The sequence below is a fragment of the Pelodiscus sinensis genome, chromosome 2 (assembly GCF_052426305.1).
Source record: "Pelodiscus sinensis isolate ZL-2025 chromosome 2, ASM5242630v1, whole genome shotgun sequence".
NCBI lineage: Eukaryota > Metazoa > Chordata > Testudines > Trionychidae > Pelodiscus > Pelodiscus sinensis.
Window position 1 is genome coordinate 195,818,368 of NC_143053.1, and position 23,634 is coordinate 195,842,001.

At 41.2% G+C, this 23,634-nt stretch overlaps 1 protein-coding gene across 7 annotated transcripts in view; it reads left to right on the top strand.

Annotated features, from left to right (window-relative positions):
• TBC1D5 (TBC1 domain family member 5) overlaps window positions 1-23,634 on the top strand; it is a 525,247-nt gene that overhangs the window by 442,121 nt on the left and 59,492 nt on the right. For 6 of the 7 annotated variants that reach the window (XM_089776643.1, XM_075922103.2, XM_075922104.2 and 3 more), the window contains 2 exons: window positions 405-470; window positions 10,335-10,498. In XM_089776643.1, the coding sequence (XP_089632769.1) occupies window positions 405-470; window positions 10,335-10,498 (230 nt within the window). The remainder of the gene's footprint in view (window positions 1-404; window positions 471-10,334; window positions 10,499-23,634) is intronic. The other variant, XM_075922105.2, reaches the window with a different exon arrangement.

The following is a 23,634-nucleotide window of genomic DNA, read 5'->3' on the forward strand; positions in this document are numbered from 1 at the left end:
GTGAAATTAGCAGTACCCTAAAACAAATTGGCACTACTAAACATATTTTTCCTCTGCTCTTTACAATAATAGCACAACTCTCTGATACTAATTTGTGCATTAGTATGAGCATCGTGCTATTATTGTGAAGAGCCAGAAGCACGTTATGTTTAGTTGTGTAAATTTGCCCACATATTCCCGTTAAAAATCTCTTTACTCATTGGATTTTTACAGCATACCTGCTTTATTAAAAAACGTTTTCTTTTCCAAAGCATCCTATTAATATTTGCCTACTCTTACACATTTTTCATTTACTGATTTTGCTTGCTTTATGTTGTTTGTATGGCATCAGTGTCACCATCTTTATTTCAATGAATTGTATTTGTTCTTGTAAAAATCCTAAGATGTTTTTATTTATTTACTAGGAGATGTAGTTACAGTCAATGAAGCACAGATGTCTGTTCCTGCTCAGAATCTAACAGCCCTCCAAGGTACAGTTGCTATGGCAACTCATAGTATCTCTTTGCTTGCAGCATTATCATTGGTCTATCAAGGAACCCCCCACTGATTTCATCTGTGATGTTTCCATTTCCAGTTCTTATTAACTCACTGTCCTCATCCATCCACTGAGTGGCACTGTTGCTCAGAACAAAAGAGGTTTCCCTTCAATTCATTAACATGATGATGTTGAATGTGCTGTGATACTGATTTACATTCACCATTGGCCAGTATCTCTGTCTACTAAAAATTTGATTTATCTTGTATTTTGTAGTTAATTTCACACTTTGTTGATATTCCGATGTTCTTTTTTGTTACATATATTCACTATGATAATCTTTAAATGAGGCATTATGGAGCAGGAGCTTACTGTAATATGCAGGAGATGCATTTTGGTAGCTTACTTAAAGTGACAACTTAGCCGCCAGAATCTGAAATATTAAGATACAAATATCTGTGTGTTGAGTTTTTTAAATAATTTGGAAAAACTGAGTTTAAAAACTTGATATCAGTTATAGTATTGGTAAAGAAAGGGGAATTGTGCCATAGTTTATATGAACTTTGAAAATAATTAGCAAAGGAAATCAAGTTAAGAAACAGCACCTGTAAAAAACATTCTTTTTCAAATTTCAGTACTGTAATATCCCAGTTACTGCAAATGTCGTATTGTAGATGAGCAGGTCTGAGTTCTCTTCATTTCTCCTTAACATCCTGTTTTGCTTTGGCTTTTATGGCTTAGTCCTCACTTGGTTATCATCCTCTTCTCCTTTTTGTTGACCTGCAGATTGCTCTCTCCTGAGTCTTTATCTTGCACCATTCTTTATCCCTAAACAGCCTTGTCAACTCACATAGATTGAACTACAACCTTCATGCTGACTGCTGACAAATCAGCTTCTCTACAGCTGTTCTCTTTTCCTGCTGCTCAGTCCCCGATTTCACTGTGGACTTCCAGTGTTTGTTTCTATATGGCCCATCTGAAATTCAACCTTAGTAAAGCTAAAAACAAACTGTTTTTCTTTCTTCCTAAATCTCTCCACTTTCCCTCACTGAAATTATTGCCACCACCCTCTAGGCCCCTGGAAAGTAACCTTTGCCCTTTTACTCCTATTGTTCCCACATATCCAGTGTGATAGGGTGTAGTGAGCTGGGGTGGCCGTTCACTGAAACAGAGGGGGAAGAACCCCTCTCTAAGCCCGGATGGGCTGAGCCTAGTCCTGCCTCTTTAACTCCCCAGGAATCAAGGGTCGGGGTAAGTGGTATAAAAGCCCAGTACAGGAGCTTAATAGGGCCCCAGACACCAGAGGAAGCAGAAGCCTGCACTGAGCTCCTGAAGCAGGAGGCCACTGAGGACCTTACTGAGGCTGAGGTCTGGTTCAGACTGCAAAGCCCCTACACCAAAGTGGAGACCCTTTTTACCCTGCCCGAGGGATCAGATGCCGATGCTCCCAAGGACCTGCAGCCACTGTGGAGAAAGGTAGACAGTGAAGGGGAGTTAGGAACTGGCCTGGCATAACCGATGACTGTCAGACTGACTTTATAGTATTTTAGAGTGTGTCAGCATGTTGCGGGCCAGATCCTTGCTGACCCCAATGGCAGTGTGGGCTGCCACTGCTAGGACCCTGGACCTGGTAGAGAGGGCCCACATCCCCTCTGCCACCCCACATACCAGATGGCAGTCTTGCTCTCTCTTGCCAGTGATTGCTGTCTGTTTGCCTGCCCCACCCTGGGCCTAATTGTACTGTGAACGACAGTTGTTTGTGTCTGCCCCACCCTGCACTGGAGCCTGGGCCTTCTTGAACTGACACTTTCTATTTGTCTGTCTGACCTGCCTTGAATCAGGGCCTGGGCCTATGTGCCTTGGGAACTGTCGGTGTTTGCCTGCCCTTCCCTGTACCAGAGTCTGGGCCTTCCTGTGAGCTGTGGTTGTCTACCTGCCTGCCCTGCTCCAGGGCCTGGGCCTACCTAAACTGCAGTCTGCTGTTTGTTTGTCTGCCCTGTCCTGCGCTAGGGCCTGAGCCTACTGAGACTAAGAACTTTTGTTTGCTTGTCTGCCCCACCCTGCGCCAGGGACTGGGCATGAGTGAATTGGGAACAACTGGGCATCTGTTTGCCCTGCCACAGGGCTGGGCCCCATGTAAAGACTGGGCTCTGTGGTTTTTGTTTGACTGCTCCACCCTATACTCAGGGCCAGATCTTAAAAGGGGGACCACTGAGCATCTGTTGATAAGCCCAGAGCACAAGTCTGGGGCCCAGGACTGAGCCAGGTGGTTTACAAAGGGTCAGAGCAGAAGGCTATAAAAAAGTAGTGGAGGGGAGATATATAAACCTCAGACTGAGGAGATCCCTGCACCTAGAGTAACAGGGAGGGGCTGTTTTAGAATCAGCAGAGGCAATCAGGGGCAGTGGAACACCTGGGGCTAATTGACCAGGCCTGTAGAATCAGGCCAACCTAGCCCAATTAGGACACCTGGGGTAATTAAGAAAACCAATTAAGACTGGCTATAGAAGAAGTAGCCTGCAGCTGGGAGGAAAGCACTGCTGGGAGTAGGAGGAAAGGAGATCACATCTAGGAGGATGAATGAGAGAGAAGGAAGGTGTGGGGAAGCCTAGGAGTCTTGGGGCTGTCTTCTAGCAGGTGTCGGGGATTCACACAAACAGCTATATCACAGGGCTCTGGGCTGAAACCTGGTGTAGTGAGTGTGCCTGGGTTCCCCCCAACACCCACCTCCCCATTTCCACTCAGGGAAAAGAACTGTGGAGTTTATTTTCCATTTTACCATGCACTGGCTAATGATGAAAAGAGCTCAACAAACAGGAAACTAAAGCCCTAAGTGTGGTGACTAAAATTGTGGCCCGCTTTGAGTCTCTGAGGCAAGCAAATCTGCCAGGAAGCACAGGACCAAGTCGCTGTAGGAGCATTGTCACACCAGGCATTATCTAAATCCTGCTGCTTCTTCCAGAACAGACAGAAAATCAGAAATTTTCTTTTGGTCCTGAAACTCTCATATGTTCATAACTGTTCTTGTCCCATCTTGATCATCACAACCTCCTTCTCTCATACTTGTCATTCTCTTCAATAACTTCAGAATGCAGTCACTAATATTCTCTCCCCTGCTCACCAGTCTGTCATCCCCTTTCTGAGTCTGTCTCCTGGCTTCCCACTGTACACTGCATTCAGTTTAATCTCTTATTTTTGCCTTCAAAGCTCTGCACACCTCCACCCAAACTCTTTCACCAACCATGCTGACCATCATATACAGCTTAGTTTCTTCTCTCAACCCAGCATGTGTGCTTTATGCCATGGGTACAGAAATAGAGCCTTTGTGATAACAGGACCATGCAGAATATTGACTGCCTTTAGCAGCAGGCAAATAGTGTTGTGGGAGCACCACTACTGGCATTGGGAGGATGCACTGGCTGGAGTACTCTCCATTTTGACTTGGTATCCCTTATCTCGATGCATCCATGCACATATATATACGCGTAGACTTTCTATATGGTAGTGTGCTCAGACTATTCTTTCTTTTAGTATTGCATAGCTTTTTCTTTTCATCAATACATTATTTTAATGCTTTTTACCTTGAGCTTTCTGAAGTGTGGTGTGTCTAGATATAAGACGTATCATTCTAGAAGGCTGGACTGTCAATATGCTATTTTCAGCTCCTTTTAATAATGTTGGAGTGTATTGATTTTAGATTGAGTAGCAGAGGGGAGAATGGTGTTGGGATTAAGTGATGCTGCAAGGTTGCTAGCTGAAGTACTAGAGAAGAATGGGCTCTATTTAGCTAGCCAGAGTAGTCTTGTTACTATATATAGTTCTGTTTGTCATCTTCTCATGCATTTTGGCTGCACATTGTAGGTAGATGTTATGTTCCATATTTATTTGTTTTGATTCTGCTTGATTTTCCAAAATAGTATGCTGCTTTAGATGTTCTCATTGTGATTACCCATCTGTGGGGCAAGTGTACTATGCCATTAGTTGGAAAGTGTGGTGGAACACGCTATAAAGTCCCAACTGTCCTTTTGAATTTACTTTTGCTGAGGTCCTGAAACCTGTGCAGTGCTGGCAATAATCTAATGTGTTCCTCCAACAAAAAATTAAGATGTTTAAGTTTTTAAAAATGGACACAGGTGGAATAAATCTGAAATAGTTGACATGAGCATTATGGTAAGACTATGGTTTCTACAATGCAAGGTGCTGAGGGAGGTACAACTCTGCCAAATTTTTGGACTGATCGCATTGGAGTCTGCTGTTTGAATGGGTCATGTTTTATTAGTCAAAGCTTGTCTTTGATTTGTTTTCTCTAATTTTAAATTTGGCAGCCTTTCTGATCATTGGGGATAGTCTGATTTAATTAATGGTGATTTGCCACTCTCTTACAATTCTTGATATGTGCACACCTTTGACAGGTAATTCTTGATCTTTCCAATAATTGTCAGTACTGCAAGCAGTGCCCTCAGCAATGGAGTTAGACACAGAATTTAATGGCTATGACATTCTTTCGAATTGTTCAAATTGGTGTGCAAGTCCTGCCATTGAGAGTCTTTTTTTCATGGTCAAGTGTCCATGTTTGAAAATCATTGCTATATATTTATGCTAATGATTTTTTCCGTTTAGAACTTTCTGTATTTTAGCTGTCATAGAATTTCATGTAACTTTTTCTAGTTGTCCTTTACTTATCCATTTGTATTGAATAGGTATTTGATTGTTCAAATCTCTTGATTTCATTTAAGTACAGTAATTCCTCTGTAGAACAATGTTATTGTCCAGTCCACTGAGCTCCTTGCTGTAGCTTTTCTGCTGTCAGAGTATGCAAGTCATTTATAAGTATTGATTTATTTTAATCTTTCAGTAAACTGTGATCCTTTTTTTTTTTTTTTTTTTTTTTTTACAATGGGTACTTAAGAACACTCGGGAGGGAGGGTTGGCATGAGTGGGTAAAGTCCCACCCCTTCTGCTCCAGGCCCCATCCATGGAGCCAAGCTTCATGTAGCATGGACACTAATTGACTATTCTTTTCCCTTCTTTTTCCTTCTTCCCCCACCCAATACTCTATTCATTTAGAAACTGGACCTTTAATAACTCCATTCATCTGAAGAAGTGGGTTGTGCCCACAAAAGCTCATGATACCATCTACATGTATCGCTAGTCTCTAAGGTGCTACTAGATTATTAGTTGTTTAAGTTTTTCTAAAGGAGATTGTTTAAGAACTTGAAGGTTATTTGAGTGAAAGCTATGGATGCTTTTTAGTTGTCACTGTTAGATTTTTTTTTTTGTATTGGTGTAGTTTTTTATTTGTATATTACCCAAGAGAGCATCATAGGCCACTTTATAAACTAAATTGCTAAAGAAAACATTCATAAATAAAAAAAAAAGAGGAAATGAGACCAGTTATCTTTTGTAGAACTTCTTCAACCACCATCTCCTAAATTCATATAGATCCCTAATAGGATACCAAATCCCCAGGAGCCCTGACCACTCCGTGAAATTGGGGAGAGGGGTGGCTCCATCTTCACACACCCCTGGACCAGCCTCCACCTGCTTCTGGGCCCCACCCCCAGGCCCACGTGCCTGCCACATGGCTTTGCTCTGTGCACCCTGGCCTGGCCCCAGCGCTTGGGGGCCACACTGCAGGTCTCTCCACATGCAAGAAGCATCTGTTTTAGGGAGGATGGTGAGTGCAGAAATGAAGGCAGGAGGATCAAATTAAAGTACAGGTAACCGGGGGGAGGGGCAGCCAGGGCTGGCCCAGCCTCAGCCCTGCCAACATTGGGGCATTCAGGGGGAAGCCAGGATTGGCCTGCTCTCAGCCCTGCCCAATGGCTGGGTGGGTGGCAGAACCAGGGCTTGACCTACCCTTGGCCCAAATGCTGGTGGGAGGAAGAGCAGGCTCGGGTTGCTATGCCTCAGCCCGGTCCTCCCCAGCGCCAGAGCTGGGGCTGCCTCTCCCAAGAGAGAAGGGGGTTGGTGAGCACAGTGATCAGGGGACACAGCGAGCCATTATATTTTCAAAATGGTTTGAGCAACAGCCATTACAAAGTAGAAGCATAATGTTGTACTTGAGTATTAATATTGCTACATCCATTTTTTGAAATAAATAGCTTTTCTCTCTTTTTCAAATTACTTCAATACAGGTCTATTGTTACTTTGCCACCATTTTCTGAGTCTTGTCCACAACTCATCCACAATTATTTAACAGTCATTCTGCAATTTAGCAGGGCCTTAATCTCTCTCTGTATATTAAAAAAAAATCCTGTGGGACAGCAAAGTGACATCATCATGTCACAGCATCTACACGCTCGGGGGGAGGGTTGGCATGAGTGGGTAAAGTCCCACCCCTTCTGCTCCAGGCCCCATCCCTGGAGCCATGCTCCACCCACAGCCAGCCCGGCTCTCTCCAACAGCCACATGGAGAGCCAGGCTGGCCAGTCTCAGCCTGGCCTTCCCCGGACACAGTGGGGGCCCGGGCTGGCTCAGCTGCACCTTGGCCCTCCCTGGTGGCTGAGGGGAAAGCTGATCCATAATGTATTGTGGCATTTTATAACTTTTTTTCACTGCAGTGGTATTTAACTTTCCTTTCACGTTAGTATTTTGGGTTCCTCATACTAAATCTCCTTTACCATATATACCTTTTTTAAAAGTAAAAAGCTTTTAAAAAATCCTAGGTCTGCTTTTATCCTCTGTTCTAATTCATCTTTCAGCACCAGTGACAGTACAGTATTAGATGAAAACTGGCATGTTGTTTTTGTTACAGGACTATTAAACTAATACTTTAAACAATATTAAAGACCATCCTGTTGACCTAAATAAAAGTTCTTTGTTTCTTTTCAGAGCTAACACAATTGGTAGTATAGTAATTGTCATTTTGCATCACATCAGTGGGACATCTAATCCAGTATCATCTTTCTGATAGCAGCCAGCACCAGATGCTTTGGAGGAGGGCATAAGAGACCCCACAGTAAACTGCCCCCTTTAAAAGCCTCATCCTAATCTCTGTTTGTTTGTTTTTTGTCGATTGGTTAAACCCCGAAGCAGAAGATTTTTATATTCCTTCCCAAAACGTGTTTACATTAAATGTAATTCCTTTTAGCCTTCAGTCCTATCAATAGAAATGTCCAGACTTTTTTTAAATCTTGTTAAGTTCTTGGCCTGAACATTGTCCTGTGGCAATTATGTATTGTGTGAATAGATTTTCCTTTTCAGTTTTGAATTTGCCACTTATCAATGTCATTGAATGTCTCATTCTTCCTGAGTGATATGAAATGGGGACATGAAAACCTCTTGATCTACATCCTCTATATTATTCAGGGCCTTGGGGATGTGGGAGGGGAATGCAGAAGGCTGAGTGCAAGAGTAAGGGTTGAATGGTGAGGAGGGGCTAAACATGGGCCTTTTCTTCCCACTTTCTTCCTCCTCTCCTCCCCTCTCCCCCCCCCCCCCCCCCCGACCCTCCTGGCGGCCAGGAACTTTTTTTCTCCCCCTACCCCTAGTACTACAGCCAAAGGCCAGGAGAGGTGGAAGGGTTTGGGGCAGAGTGGCTACTTACTAGTGTATTGGCAGGTAAGATGATGGATCCCTAGCACTACTAGCCAGAATTACTTGGTAGAATGACTGCCCCTCAGTGGACAGCTCTCCCTTGCATGCTTGCTACCCCCGCTCCCCCCCGCCCAGTGGCCACACTCATATTGTGTCCCTCCAAACAGCAGGCCCTCCCTTTACATCTTTACGGGAAACAGTCCTTTTCTCAAGGCTTCCAATTGTCCTGGCACAACCAAACCCTGACTTTGTTTTAAGTTAGAAGAAGGGGAAGCTGCATACCCAGTTTGGTTGCCCTAGCTTTTACCATTGAGGAAGAATTCTTGGACAAACTGACTTGCAGACGGACACACAGACAGACATACTCTAAAATATATACATTCAGTATTTATAGGTAGTCGTCTTCTCTTAAAACCATTACAATATTTTATCTTAATCCACCTCAACAGTGGAGAGGGGAGCTGTTTTAGCTCCCTGGGTACTTTACCTCTTGTGAACTAGGGACCTTGAAATATTTCCCCCACTGCACTAAAGTAAAATTGCATAGAGCTTGGAGAAGTGTAACTCCACATGTTATACTGGCATGCAAACAATAGCCAAGTGGAGGGAAAAAACATTTTTTCTACATAATGTTCAGTAGAAACAAATATTACATTTTAGAACTTACAACTCCTTATCGTTGTCATGCTTCAGCTCAGCTGTTGAGAGCTTTGATTGGCTCAGAGGCAGAGTATAAAGTCCATTGGATGTGCTCTGAGCTTTTTCAGTATTCTGATGTATATCGTTATAAACCATGCATTAGGGGAAATGAGGCGAGTAAGGCATAAGGTATGTTTTACACTGCAATTAAAAACCTGTGCTGGTCCATGCCAGCTGATTTGGGTGTGTGGGACTTGGGTTTTGAGGCTGTTTAATTGCAGGGTAGATTTCTGGGCTTAGGCTGGAGCCTATGCCCTGGCACCCTCCCACCTTTCAAGAAACCAGAGCCTAAGCCTGGAAGTCTACCCTGCAATTAAACAGCGTTCCAATTCAAACCCCATGAGTCTAAGTCAGCTGGCACAGGCCTGCTACAGGTGTCTGTCAGAAGTGTAGACATACAGATTTTAAGCACCTAATGAAGGATAACATGTAACAGGTGACATGCCTATATTTATATTTCATATTTTATTATGAGTTTAAGAGCCAGGAGCTTTCTGTAATAACATTGTTAATTCATTTTATTTTATTTTAATTATGTACTTCAGCACTGCCTGGTATGTCTGATGCTGCACAGGCATACGGGAAGGTATAGTCGGAATATAAAATATGTATGTGTTAGCTCTGCATCCCTATGATAGAAAATACAGTTTAGGGGCTAAGGAATCAGAAGGGAGAATTGACTTTCTTTTTGTGCTTCCTTATGCTAATCAGCTTAACGCAAGTTAGCATGGATTTCTCCGGACATAACGAATCAAATGGTTTGATAGTAACATTTATAAAGTAAAGCATTTGAGAGTGCGAGCTTATTCCTGTGAATTTGGTATAGCTTCTCAAGGTGATTTGAACCATCTTCTGTGATTGGCAGGGTTTGACAAACTATAGAATCTACTTGCCTGTGGCCTGTAGAATCTATAGAATCTACTAGAAACTATAACTAGACTCTAGAAACTATAAAATCTACTCGCCTGTTTACCAGCGGTGCGCGCATGCGCAATGCGACTCTTGCACATGCGCAGTGCAGGGCTGGCGAGTGGCTTTTGCCGCCGTTTGTCAAGCCCTGGTGATTGGTGTAAGAAGATTAAACTGAACTGCATCAATTAAAATATGCCTTAAAATATTTATATCTTACATCCTTTCTCAATTCAGTCATAGTACCTGATTTATAGTTACCCAAAACAACCCCCAATGATGGAAGAAAAGTAGAAAACAGAACATCCTAAAAGTTTTTCTTCACAACCTTGTGTATATATATGAATTTATTAAACAAAAAATTATTTCCCTATCCCTCCCTTTATCCCCACTACATATTGTGTGTAAGACTGAATGCTTCAGATCAATCTTCTAATATTATGTATGTGTCCTATAAATTACCCTACGTATCATATGTGCTTATTAAGACTTGAAGTTGTTTTTCTATGACTCTTATTAGAAATACACAGAGGTCAGTATGTCAGAGTAGTTTTCCATGTCATAGTGCATACAGGCACACTTTAATTTTGCGAAATCTCATTCTGTGTCATTCTGCTTATGAATTGTAGTAAGCAAGACCCAAGACAGGAAGTAGTTGATGGAGCACTCTTCCACTGATCTAATGTTTTGTTGTTCTGTGCTTATTTTACAGGCCAAAGTTCAAAAAATGTCAGTTCATCGCCAAGCATAGAGAGCTTGTCTGCTGGACGTGAATACACAGGGTCTCCTCCTTTGTCTGCATCCAAGAAAGATTCCTTTTTCAGTACCATCTCCCGCTCTCGCTCCCACAGCAAAACCATGGGCAGAAAAGAGTCGGTAAGTTCCTAAACATTGTGAGCTGGGTTTGGTTTTTCCCCCATGACATATTGTTTCACTTATTGCAGCGGTTCTCGAACTGTGAATTAGGATCCTATTTTAATAGGATTGCTGTGGCTGGAGTTAGAACTTCTGAAAATGAAGCCCAAGCCACACTGCCTGGGGCTAAAGCCTGAGGCCAACTGGCAGGTCTTGGGCTACAGACCCCCTCCACATCTGGAGCTGAAGCTCATGGGCGTTGGCTTTGCCACCCATGCCCGGGGAAATGGGATGTGAGCTCACGTTTTCCCTGTTCTTGGGGTGGTGCAGTAATTTTTGTTGTCAGAAGGATGCAATGCACTGAAGTTTGAGAACCCCTGACTGACTGGAATTGATTATTTTTTTTATTAATTATGCCTTTGCATTTGAAAATATTCCCCAAGCAGAAATTAATGACAAAACGGAAATCACTGAAAATATTTGTGCAATAATTTCTGCCAAATGTCATCCACTCTCTACCCTCAGTCCCAAAACCCTGCTTTATCTTCCGAAGCCCATGAAAGTCTCTTGTGAGCTAGAGACTCTTGCAAGTTCATTTCCGTCATTAGACTTCAGGAAATGCAGTGGATCTAATCTACCTCGACTTTAGTAAGGCATTTGATACAGTACCACATGGGGAATTATTGGTTAAATTGGAAAAGATAGGGATTAATATGAAAGTTGAGAGGTGGATAAGCAACTGGTTAAAGGGGAGACTACAGCGGGTCATATTGAAAGGTGAACTGTCAGGTTGGAGGAAGGTTACTAGCGGAGTTCCTCAGGGATCAGTTTTGGGGCCAATTTTAGTTAATCTTTTTATTGCTGATCTTGGCACCAAAAGTGGAAGTGTCCTAATAAAATTTGCGGATGACACAAAATTGGGTGCTATTGCCAATTCAGAAAAGGATCGGGATATCATACAGGAAGATCTGGATGATCTTTTAAATTGGAGTGATAGCAATAGGATGAAATTTAATAGTGAGAAGTGTAAGGTTATGCATTTAGGGATTAATAACAAGAATTTTAGTTATAAGCTGGGGACACATCAGTTGGAAGTAACGGAGGAGGAGAAGGACCTCGGAGTCCTGGTTGATTATAGAATGACTATGAGCCGCCATTGTGACATGGCCGTAAAAAGGCTAATACGATCTTGGGATGTATTAGGCGAGGTATTTCCAGTAGGAATAAGGAGGTGTTAGTGCCATTATACAAGGCATTGGTGAGACCCCATTTGGAATACTGTGTGCAGTTCTGGTCTCCCATGTTTAAGAAGGAGAATTCAAACTGGAACAGGTACAAAGAAGGGCCACTAGGATGATCGGAGGAATGGAAAACCTGTCTTATGAAAGGAGACTCAAGGAGCTTGGCTTGTTTACCTTACCCGAAAGAAGGCTGAGGGGGGACATGATTGCACTTTTTAAATATATTAGAGGGGTAAATACCAGGGAGGGAGAGGAATTATTTAAGCTTAATACCAATGTGGACACAAGAACAAATGGATATAAGCTGGCTAGTAGGAAGTTTAGACTTGAGATTAGATGACGGTTTCTAACCATTAGAGGAGTGAGGTTCTGGAACGGCCTTCCAAGGGAAGTAGTGGGGGCAAAAGATCTATCTGGCTTCAAGTTTAAACTAGATGGGTTTATGAAGGGAATGGTTTGATGAGGTAACATGATCTTGGTAACTAATTGACCATTCATTATCAGTGGGAAATAGGTCAATGGAGGGATGATAGGAATTACTAGAGAACTTTCTGGGTGTCTGGCTGATGAGTCTTGCCCACATGCTCAGGGTTTAGCTGATTGCCATATTTGGGGTGGGGAAGGAATTTTCCTTCAGGGTAGATTGGCAGAGGCCCTGGAGGTTTTTCGCCTTCCTCTGTAGCATAGGATACAGATCACAGCTAGAGGATTCTCTGCATCTTGGGGTCTTCAAAGTATTTGAAGGCTTCAATATCTGAGATATAGGTGAGAGGATTATTCTGGGAGGGGTGGGTGAGATTCTGTGGCCTGCACTGTGCAGGGGGTCAGACTAGATGATCATAATGGTCCCTTCTGACCTTAAAGTCTATGAGTGGGTCCAAAACTAATAAATAGTTCACAAAAGGGACTTTATAACCATCAGATCCAAATGAGTCCATCTTGTGCCCTCAAATTCTCTAATATATTAGAGGTTTCCCACAATGTCTGTCACATCTGTATCCTTCAGTGACAATTATATCTCCCAAACAGCTACTTTCTAAAACCACAATAAATTCTTGTTTAAACTACTTGTTGCTTTCATCTAGGGAATCTGCTGCTGAGGTAGGTGCCATCTAAGAACGTACCACCTAACTAGCATGGAATAGAACTAGTCTGATTAATGTTCTATATCGTGGGAGCAAGCTCCTTCACTGAAATAAAAATTAATTTAAACTTAAAAAATTTTCTTCAGCCATCAGCCTCACAGTCTATCTGCTTGATAGATATATTATGTGAAATGAAGAGAGAAACTAAAGTTTTTTTTCTTCAAAATAAAGGCAAAATATAAATGTTCTGTGTTTTTACAAATGTATGTTGATAGAATTTCCTGTTAATTTTCACCAAATAGTAACTGTAATAGCAATATTTCTGTACTACATAATAACTTTCAATATTCAAAGATCCCAAAATTACAAACGCAGAATGGTAAGTTAAAGAGAGAATGCAAAGATTAATTGTTAATTTCATTTTAAACTTTTAACCATCAAAGCCCTAAGATTACAAATAATATAGTTTTTCTGGCTGGTATTTAAAATTTGCTGCCTTAATGGAAAAGTGGGTTTGTAATATTTATTTTTTTTATTAAAAACAAATCTAATTGTTTTTCAGCTTTTTACTCAGCTTTGTTCAAACAGTACACCTAATTTTAGCCAGTTATGTCTACAGCTTGTGGCCTGGCTATCATGCTTAATCTCTTGTGTGTAAATGGTGTTTAAGACTAATGCTTTTTTATACTGTAATACTAGATATACAAGAATTTTCTATGATACCACTCGTGCTTAAGAGTCCCTTGAGAATTCCATTTTACATTTTCTAAGTAATTGATTTTCCCAACAGTTCTGCCATTTCTTTGTATTTTCTTTTCATAATTTCAGTGGATGACCTGAAAAGAGGTTATGGGAGGGAATGTTTCAGTAGAATAAATTTGTAGTTTCTTTATTGTGGTCCATTTATGAAAACTCAAAATCACCAGTAAATCAAATCATGACAATCTAAGCAGGGCACAAATTTTCCTAAGGGTTCTTTAAATTACATCATATGCTTTGCAGTATTGTGCATCAGAACTAAAGAAATGAATAAGTATGTACTTCAGACCACTAAAACTTACGTGCCTTATTTAGCTTTTTAACTGCCTTGTTATAAAACAAAAAAGTGTTTTATTTCAGGTCAGCAACTAACGGAAAATTTTTACTTTAAAGTTGCTATTAATTGCTGAAGCTAGTCATTTGTATTTCCTTTTACATTTTATAATGCCTAGTTATCTTAACTGGGGGAGGGGAGAACAGACAGTGCAGCACACTGTCCCAAAATAGATTACGTAAATTTCTCTCAGGCCTCTAATTTATGGATGGTTCATTGAGAGTGGTTTCTACAAAGAAATAAAGGGAAAGGAATTGAAAGCATATTGAGTTCATTTTATTATTGAATGTATTTACTATATTGTGGCTGATCTAGTACCTTTTGGTAGATGGTAGGTATATCATTGTTTTGATATTTTGTACATTTTGCCTATCCTGATTATATTATGGATTATGTCCAAGAGGTGTTTTTTTAATGGAAAGTGACTGTAATGTACACTTAGTCACACATCAGTCATTTTAAAAAAATGGTTTTGATGTATTTAAACATCAGCCATTTCTCATTTTATGGAAATGAGACCAGAAAAACCCATTTCCCACCCTCAAAGGTCTTTACTAAGATAAAAGTGAGAGGAGGAAAAGATACACGGAAATACATCCCTACATGAGGAAATTGCAATAATTTAACCCCATGCTCATAGGTAGAGCGGGCAAATTTCGTAAAAAATGCAGTTCGTCAACCCACACAAATTAGCGAGTTTATGTTTCAGAAAGGTTGAAATAAAACATTTCATTTCAACCCAATTTGAAATTATTTTGTTTAGAGTTCAGTCAAAGGATAAAGACTCTCAAAATGCTTGAAAGTGTGGAGGACCAGCTCCCTTATACAAGAACAATTAACACTGTAATCAGGGTACTCACCTGGTATATGGCAGATCCCTTAGGTATAAATAGGAATTGCCACTTGAATGACAATGAACACTCGATGGCTGTGTCTACACTGGCATCCCTTCCGGACAAGGGATGCTAATGTAGACTTTGGAATAGGCAAATCCACGGGGGATTTAAATATCCCCCGCGGCATTTGCATTAACATGGCTGCCGCTTTTTTCCGGCTTGGAGATAAGCTGGAGAAAAGCACCAGTCTAGATGTGATTCTCCGGAAAATAAAGCCTTTTCCGGAGGATCTCTTATTCCTACTTGAAAGTAGGAATAAGAGATCCTCCGGAAAAGGCTTTATTTTCCGGAGAATCACGTCTAGACTGGCGCCTTTCTCCGGCTTTTCCCCAAGCCGGAAAAAAGCGGCAGCCATGTTAATGCAAATCCCGCGGGGGATATTTAAATCCCCCATGGATTTTGCTATTCCGACGTGCTACATTAGCATCCCTTTTCCGGAAAAGGGGTGCAGTGTAGACACAGCCACTGAGTCAGAGAAAGGGAGTAAGACTGGTTCTCTTCCATAGCTGGTAAGGCATGGGTGGCACATGCTAGCCCAAGTGCAAGAATCTCCCTCCGGCACCAGTTCTAACCTGACCCTACTCCAGTTCCTTCTCCAAGGCCCCACACATGCTCCACCACTTCTTCTCCCTCCCTTAAGCCCCCACCCCCATTCCCTGCATCTTTCCTCTCTTCTACCTTTCATTCCCTGTGAAGCACCTCCACTTGCTGCTCCTTCTCCTCCACCCCACCTTCCATTATACACACACACACACACACACACACACACACACACTTCTCCAAAGCAAGCGCTCCCCATGCTTGACTTGAGTAAGTAAAAAACTTGTGGGGGAGGGGAGTATTTGCAGTCTCCAGGTAACCCGAATTGCTACTTGCTGCTTACCAGGAGGAGATGGGCAGTGGGGTCCTTGCAGAAGTGGAAGGGGCAGAGGAGGGACAAGAAGAGGCAAAACGCAGGAAGGGCCACCATTGCCCAGGCATCTGCTCTCTGAAAGGGTTGGTGGCTGCACCTGAGGGGAGACTTAGCCTCTTTAGCATATCAAATCCCCCAACTATGGGATACGAGCATTCACACAGTATGGAGGAGACCCAAGTTCAAGACTCTGGTCTAGACTAATGTCAAATAAAAGTGGAGCAGTTTCAAGAAGAGAGATTGAAATGGACCTACACCAGAATACCCCATAACTCAGTGGCTAGGACACTTCCTGCAATGAGGCAAACTTGCCTCCCAAATCCATCATGAGTGCCCCAAATCCAGGGCTAAAGGTTGTAAGGGAGGTTATGTTCTCCACCAACCCACGTTTTGTTTTGCCGTGACTCCGTTTTGTTGTTTAACTTTATTTGCCAGAAAGCTAGTTTCCAATTTGACCTGAAATTACACTTTTAATTTTCTTTTTTACAATTTTCAGCAAATAAAAAAAATCCCATTATTTTTCCAGTTCAAGAGAACATGCTGCTGTTGCAGGACAATGAGGGGTGTAGCTTTCTTAAACTTTTCAAGTTCTGGGGTGTCACTACTACATTGGACTTTCCTTTGGAAGAGCCTGGTCAAAACTGATTCTTAATTTGATTCACTGCCTCCGGCTTAATCACTTTAGCAATCAAGAGCAAGACTTCTCATGGTGAGGAGTCAACAAGATTTCTGTTAAAATAAGTGCTGGGAAAGTGATGCATTTCCTAAATCCAAAGGCTGAGGAAAATATGTTCACTGTTACTGCCTTCAGAGACTCATGCTATTTACATTTTTTGTTGACAGCCTTGGTGCTGGATTGTAGTAAAGCCCTGGAAGGATAAAAAATGTGGATCTGCATCCGATCCACATCTACATCTACCAGGGCCAGCCTGTGATCTGTTATCTGTCTTTTACCTGTATCTTCATGGAGAGGAAGCAGTGCAGTGAGTGGACGCTACACAGACCCAACTCCAACCTGCCACTCCAGCCCCAGCTACTGCACCTCCAGCTTGAAGTGGTTTCCATCATATATACAGGGTTTACAGTTTGGTTCAGTGGCTCACAGCACCGACACTGTTCAAATTGTTCGCACGCCCTCTCTTGGCAGGAATATTTGTAGTGGAAAGACTCTGAGGCCATCTCCCCACAAGGAGGAGCAACTTAACTGTTACAGTAAAAAGCAGTCAGGTACCCTTCATCCTCCCAGCAGCTGCAGTTGTGATGGAATAGAGCTTTGGGGTCGTTTCCTCTCATTACCTATCTTCCCCCACCCTTTGAGCAGCGTGGGGAAAATTGGACAGATTTGCAGCCCTTTGTTTCTCAATATCATCACCTCCCTTACATACAAGCATTAAGAACAATCAGTTCCTGTTCTTGGCAAATAGCAGGGCTAAGTTAGTCAGTTTTGGCAAACACTTGAGCTGTCTGACACCTGTCTCTGGCAGGAGATATTGGGGTTGGCTTTTGGCCACAAAGAAGTGTTAAGATGGAAACTGTTGTATCCAAGATTACTGTTGGCCATATTGGCTGTTTTCTTACTTCTCAGGTTTCACTTAAGTGATACCATCACATAGTTTTCCTCCCTGTATGTGCTGTTGTCTCCTTGTCAGAGGATTAATGTTTGTGATTTTAATAACCCACATGGTCTACACTACAAACAGGTGTTGGTATAATTATATCACTCAGGGGTGTAGAATATTGACAAAATTATACCAACCTAATGCTCAGTGCAGACAGTTCTGGGGTCAACAGCAGAGGTCATCCCATCAACACAGCTACAACCTCTGAGGGAAGTGGAGTACCTCCATTGGCAGGATACACTCTCCCATCAGTAGAGCCCTGGGAGGATATAAAAATGTGGATCTGCATCCGATCCACATCTGCCAGGGCCAGCATGTGATCTCTTAGCTTTTACCCATGTCTGCATCCACATCGCATCAGCAAGCCCCCTCACAAGAGCCAGCAATGGGAGGGAGAGCCGCCAAGGATTCTTGCAGGGAAGAGGCATCATGACAGTGGGAACTGGGAGTAAGGGGCACTACTGGAGTAGGGTCTCAAGGAGAAGGGGCAACATGGCAGGAGGCCTGGGGAAGAATCAGTGGCATATCACATGCTGTTCTGGGGCCCAGTGAGCGAAAGCATACAGCAGCAGCTGTGTGTGTTCAGGACATGGTGGGGACACTCATGCTGCCCAAGGGCTGGACCTCCTGGACAGGAAGCAGTGCAGTGAATGGGCGCTGGACACACCCAACTCCAACCTGCTGCCCCAGCCACTGGCTCCTGGCCTCTGGCCCAAAGCACACTATGTCTTGCTGCTCAAGCCAGATGTCATGGGCAAGGTACTGCCAGTGAGTAGAGCCCTGCACAGTTGTATTTGCACTTAATCCTCTGTCCACAAAAACAGTCCACAGATGTCCGCATCCACATATGTGTCTATATGCAGATATGAAGCAGATATCCATGGATTTGCAGGGCGCTACCAGTTGGCATAGGTAGTGTCTTCACCAAGCACTACAGAGGCACAGCATCTCAGAAAGTCAAGCCACTTATTTAACACTCTCACTTCATTCACCCAAATTTGATCATTTTGACCATAGATTACAAAGCGCATCAATCCAGGGAGGAGATAAAATAAATAGTGATAGCAATTACGTCACACACACACTGCCCATTAATAGAAGTATTTCCTTTGTGCATTTTGTACAGTCCTATAAGCTTAGACTCTGTTTTTTACTACCATGCACCTGATATGTGAACTAAATTTCCTTTAAACTCCAAAATATAATGTTTTAACAAAATGTTTGTGAATTCATATAAAACATGTACCTTACATTTATTCAGAAAGACAAATGCACCAATGCAATGCTCTCCTCTTAATGTCAGTCAAAACATTCCTAGAAATGAATGTCATATAATTTAAACGGTTGTTATAACTGTGTTTAATGAACTTATAAATGTTTTCTTGTAACATGTCATTGCTTAATCAATAGTTTGGGGTTTGCTAGGTCTAATATAAAAAACTACCTCTGCTGACTTGTGAGTTTAGTGTATTAAGTTTAATTAATCGATTTTAAAGTGTAATTTATATTTCAGGAGATTTTCCAACTTAGTCATTCGGATGTGATTATCTTGATTTTGATTTGAGGCCAAATTCAATTCAGACACTTGAAACTTGGCATTTGTTTAGTTTTTCAATGCCATTCTAACCTTGGAAATAGATGGAATGCATTAAATCTAAGAGGCTGCCAGGTCATCTGACCAAGGTTTATAGTGGTACATTTCAGATCTGTTGGAACTGTTGCACTGTTTTCAGTTTGCTTTCTTATGTAGCCACAAACATTGCTGTTACTCAAATGAAAGAGCTGTGAATATCAGGAAAAGAGAGATCTTATAAAATAAGCTTTTTTTCTTTTAAATATTTATGTATTGACATGTTTATGTAATTTTTGTAAAAAGGTATCATGAATGACAGTTTCATAGTCAGCTGTTAATAGAACTTTATGCTTTAGAGCTGAAAATTCTATGCTTACATAAAGCGAAACAAAATACAGGACTATGTAGCACTTTAAAGACTAACAAGATGGTTTATTAGATGATGAGCTTTCGTGGGCCAGACCCACTTCCTCAGATCAAATAGTGGAAGAAAATAGTCACAACCATATATACCAAAGGATACAATTAAAAAAGATGAACACATATCAAAGGACAAATCACATTTCAGAACAGAAGGGGAATGCGGGGGGGGGGGGGGAAGGAAGGTAAATGTCTGTGAGTTAATGATATTAGAGGTGGGGAAAGGTAGATGTCTGTGAGCTAATGGTATTAGAGGTGATAATTGGGGAAGCTATCTTTGTAATGGGTAAGGTAGTTGGTGTCTTTGTTGAGCCCCCCACGGTGAGTGTCAAATTTTAGCATGAATGACAGTTCAGAGGACTCTCTTTCAACTGCAGATTTGAAAGTCTTCTGGAGTAGGATGCAGGTGATTAGGTCATCAAGACAGTGTCCTTTCTGGTTGAAATGGCAAGAAACTGTTTTTTCTTTGTGATCCTGTCTAATATCTGTTTTGTGGGCATTGATCCTTTGGCGAAGTGTCTGAGACATTTGTCCAATGTACATAGCACATGATAGCATAAATTATATTTCTGAATGTGATCGAGTGATTTGTCTCCTGCCATCCTTCTCCAGCCTCTGACAAACAGAGGCCAGGGACACCATTTCTATCCCCTGGATAATAGCCTTTTATGAACCTAACCTCCGTGAAATTATGAAATTAGTTGATTAGTGCCTGCTAGGGAAGATGCAATAAAATTTCAAAATCTTGTGATTGGAGGTTCTGGCTTGGAAGTTCTGGGTAAAATCGTCAAAAGTGCCTAAGTGATTTAGGAGTCCAAATCCCATTTTCAAAAATGACATGGGCATTTAGAAGTTCCAGTGACATGCAAAGTCAACAGGACTTGGGCTCCTAAGTCTTTTAGAACTTTTGAAAATTTTACCCTCTGCCTTTTTTTTCTTTAACCTGTTGTAATTCTTAGAAAACTGAACTGGATTCATAAAAATATGAACAATACCATTCCAAATCTAGATAGTTAATTTCTCCTTATAGATTTATATATCAATTTAGGATAGCTTTCTTTGATAGGATAACAAATCTTGTGGATAATGGAAAAGCGGTATACCTAGACTTTAGTAAGGCATTTGATATGGTCTCCCATGACGTTCTTATCAGTAAACTAGGCAACTACAACTTAGATGGGGCTACTATAAGGTAGATGCATAACTGGCTAGTTAACCATTCTCAGAGAGTAGTTATTAATGGTTCACAGTCATGGTGGAAGGGCATAAGTGGGGTTTTGCAGGGGTCTGTTTTGGGACCGGTTCTGTCCAATATCTTCATCAAGAATTTAGATGATTGCATAGAGAGTATGCTTATTAAGTTTGCAGATGATACATAGCTGGGAGAGCTGACAACTGCTTTGGAGGATAGTGTCATAATTCAAAATAATCCGGACAAACTGGAGAAATGGTCTGATGTAAATAGGATGAAGTTTAATAAGGACAAATGCAAAGATCTTTCTTAGGAAGGAACAATCCATTCAACAGAATAGAAAGTGATTGTCCAGGAAGGAGTATTGCAGAAAGGGATCTAGGGGTCATAGTTGACCACAAGCTAAATATGAATCAACAGTGTGACACTGTTGAGAAAAAAAGCAAACATGATTCTGGAATGCATTAACAAGAGTCTTCAGAGCAAGACATGAAAGGTCATTCTTACACTCGACTCTGCACTGAACTGGAGTATTGTCTAGTTCTGGGCACCACATTTCAAGAAGGATATGGAGAAATTGGAGAAGGTCCAGAGAAGAGCAACAAAAATTATTAAAGGTCTGGAAAACATAAGCTATGGGGTAAGGCAGAAGTAATTGAGATTGTTTAGCTTGCAAAAGAGAAGACTGATAGAGGACATGATAGCGGTTTCCAGGTACCTAAAATGGTGTCAGACGGAGAGAGGAGGAATTTTTCTCTTTGGCCTCTGACTTAAACTGCTGCAAGGGAGGTTTAGGTTGGACATTAGGCAAAAGTTCCTAACTGTCAGGGTGGTTAACACTGGAATAAATTGTCTAGAGAGGACGTGGAATCTCCATCAGCGAAGATATTTAAGAGAAGGTTAGACAGACATCTGTCAGGGATGATTTAGATGGTGCATGGTTCTGCTGTGAGGTCAGGTGACTCGACCTGATGATCTCTTCTGGTTCTAGTATTCTGTGATTCTATGATACCTTGCAGTTTTTTTCATGTTCAGTTAAATCAAATGTTTCCACATAAAAACAGCAAATCTTGTACTTTTATTGTAGCAAGTTAATGTAAATATTTACATTTGTAAATGTTTTGAGTCCTTGCATAATTACTATACTTAAGTATTACACTTCTTACATTTTGAACATTATAATCAGAGCTCCTACTCCAAAATTGCATACTGAATCATATTATGAGTCTACGCCTAGACCGCAGGCTACTTTGGGGAGAAGCTTCTCCGAAAGAGATCTTCTGAAAAAACTTTTTCCGAAAGAGCGTGTCCACACTGCTTTTTCGATGCCCTTTGGCAATCTGCTTTTTTGAAAGATAGCATCCACAGTAAATGGACGCTATCTCATTTAAGCTGTGATTACTATGGACGGAGTGGCTACCAGGGCACTTACGGTTTTTCCTCTTACCTCTTCTTTCGAAAGAACTTCCTCTTCCCACACCTTTTTCTGAAAGAGCTCTTTCGGAAAAAGGCCTCTTCCTCATAGAAAGAGGTTTACCAATGTCAGTAAAACCTCTCTGTTCTTTCGGGGGGTTTTAAAAAATGGAAGTGTGGACGTAAGTGACTTTTTTTGAAAAACGGCCATTTTTCTGGAAAAAACTCTTTACTATAGACAGCCTGAATCATGTCACAGAACAAATGTATGATTTAGAGTATAGAATAGTTTAGTTTAACTCTTACGCATCTGATGCTTAAGAAACAGTTTTAAGTGAATAAATGATAAATAGTGCTTGAATAAATCTAGTACATCTAAGAAGCAGTTGGAAAGACTGAAATGTTGTTCATGGTGTATTGTGTCACAATTCATATATATCCACAAAAATGTTTTTATATTATGAATCAAATCAGCATTTTGCAGGGCCAAAAATCACTTGTGAAAACTGAGAAATTATTTGGTAGAATTAATCTATAATAATTATGCTTTGAGACTTAGTAATAAAAGAATAGATGGAGGAAATATTTTAACTAGAGTACTGAGACATCAAAAAAGAAAAAAAGTATCACATCTAGCAGGCAATTCAATAATATTTTACTAAATATTTTAAAAACACTGTGTTGGACATAATACATGCACTTTGTTCACTTCAGAAATATATAGATTTAAGAATATTTAGTATCTTATTTCAAAAAATCCTTAACTTATTTCTTGGGATTTTTTAAGATTATAGACAATATACTGTGATTGACTGTCTCACATTTGACTTATAATTCCCAGTACATGTATATAGAATTATAGAAATGGAAGAAACTTCAAGAGCTCATCAAGTGTAGTCCCCTGAACTTAATATCTTTACTATCTAGGGTTAAATGATTATTCCCCCCCCCCCATTATTTTACTATTATGTTTGGCTGGGTTTTTTTCAATCTCCCTACTTCATTACTTATTTATAGTCATTTCTGTGTACTCATCTCCATATCATCTGAGCACCTACTTTTGGATATAAAAACAACATAACAGTAAGATTTTTTATTATTATTACAATGTGTGCAACGATGTCTTTACCTGAGTAGTGGCTTTTTCGCGGGGTTATGGGTTCATTTGTACCCACAGCAACCATTAGTCCCCACTAAAGTCACAAACCTGAGTCTCATTGTACCAGGTCATGGTGCTCATAACAGAGGTCTGGGCCCAGCCCTATGCCACAGTTGGGTAAGTGTGGGACGTGCTCACTCACCAGCCCTTGCCGTTCACCCAGAGGCAAGATTAAGGTTGCAGTGCCACAGCAGAGGGTGAAGATGCAGAGGGTGATTGATCCTCCACTTGACTGCAGCAAGAAAAACATAGTATAGTCCACCCATTGAATCATGAGGCTCCATCTTCTCCTGTCTTAGGGGTCACTTCCAGTTCTTTATTCTCCTTTTAGTTTTATAACTAGCTAAATTTGCCAGATTTTTGTCATTCTGAGCATAATTAGTATTCTACATCATGGGCACCTTGTAATCCATGACCAATTACAACTAGCCTTTTTCCTACTTTTCAGTGCATGGAGCCTTCTCTGGTTGGTTGAAGCTAGAGGTTAAAAAACCAACCAGAGAGTACTTCCAGGAGGTGAAGCTGTTCAGAGATCTGATTGGCTCTCTAACTC